At 31.5% G+C, this 1,270-nt stretch overlaps 1 protein-coding gene across 1 annotated transcript in view; it reads left to right on the plus strand.

The window, feature by feature from the left end:
• Positions 1 to 269, plus strand: part of LACBIDRAFT_321943 (uncharacterized protein) — a gene marked incomplete at both ends in the record, with an annotated part of 1,505 nt that extends 1,236 nt beyond the window's left edge. Inside the window, one exon of the mRNA XM_001874659.1 lies at positions 263 to 269. Coding sequence (XP_001874694.1) covers positions 263 to 269 — 7 coding nt within the window. The remainder of the gene's footprint in view (positions 1 to 262) is intronic.
• Positions 270 to 1,270: the final 1,001 nt, after the last annotated feature.

Raw genomic sequence — 1,270 nt, forward strand, 5'->3', positions numbered from 1 at the left:
GCTATGTCACATAGGCTAAAATTTCCTGCCAGTGTCATGGAGTATCTGGGGTCCTAGTTTCAAAAAAAAAACTTCAAAAATTTCTGACCATTCAAACTTTTATCTTCTGGATTCAACTTTTCTACAAAATTTATGATAAAGATCATTTTGGTCCTAAACTTGCCCTTTTATTTTATATTGTATTTTTATTATAGAAAAACCAGATTATATATTGCATTCAGCTCTATCTATTGGTAATAAGCTATTTGTTATATAGTTATAGCCTCTAAATTCTGCTCTATCAGATAATAAAGGTTGTTACTGACTGCTTTTATGTTGAGTGTATATTAAAACTATCTATAATAGACTAGCCTTACTTTACTGAATTATTACTGATGTGTAAGCCATATTTCTTCACTGAAGTATGTTCCTGAAGACTAGAGAGACTTCAGGAACTGTCAGATTGCCAACACATGCACAGGGCAGACTGTCAAAATTTCAAAGCGATGTGATGGCTGAGGCTGCTGAGTCCTCACCAAGTTCTCACAATGAGTCAAATTTCAACCTCAGAATTGATGTCACTGTAGTACCACAGTAACATTTGAGAGTCTGCCCTATGTATGTGTTGATCTGCATGGTGTATCATTCTGCATTCAGTTGTGATGGTACGTCTATTCTTTTTCTATTTTCTTTTCTGTTTTTCTAGCTATATTTGTATCATTTACCATATTAGGAAATATTCACAGACCATGTATACAGTATCTAAATATTGTTAACAATAGTCTATTATTTTGTGTCTTTTTCTTCTCATTTTCTGCCTATATTTTTATTCATTACCATATTTGGAAATATGCACAGACCAAGTAAATAGTGCATCAACATTATCAACAACCATTTATATCATGTGAATATTTTTTCCAATTTTTCTAGTAATATTTGTATTAATTACCATTCTAGGAAATGTGCACAGACCATGTATACAATATTCCAATATTGTCAACAACAGTCCATTATTTCTCTCTTTTTCTTCTAATTTTCTAGATATAATTTCTTATCAGGAAATGTGCACAGACCATCAACAATACTATATTATTTTATTTTATTTCTTTTGTGACTTTTTAGCTCTATTTTCATCAATTACCTTATTAATTTCTGTGGCCAGACCTCATTACACCATATTACAACAGCTACAGAGGAATAACAACAAGGATAATGAACAGCAAAAAATAGCAGTAGTGATGTTATAAGTGCAGAAAAAGAGATCACATGACTGCATCACATGGTTATATCA

The sequence above is a fragment of the Laccaria bicolor genome, genomic scaffold (assembly GCF_000143565.1).
Source record: "Laccaria bicolor S238N-H82 LACBIscaffold_2 genomic scaffold, whole genome shotgun sequence".
In the NCBI taxonomy this organism is placed as follows: domain Eukaryota; kingdom Fungi; phylum Basidiomycota; class Agaricomycetes; order Agaricales; family Hydnangiaceae; genus Laccaria; species Laccaria bicolor.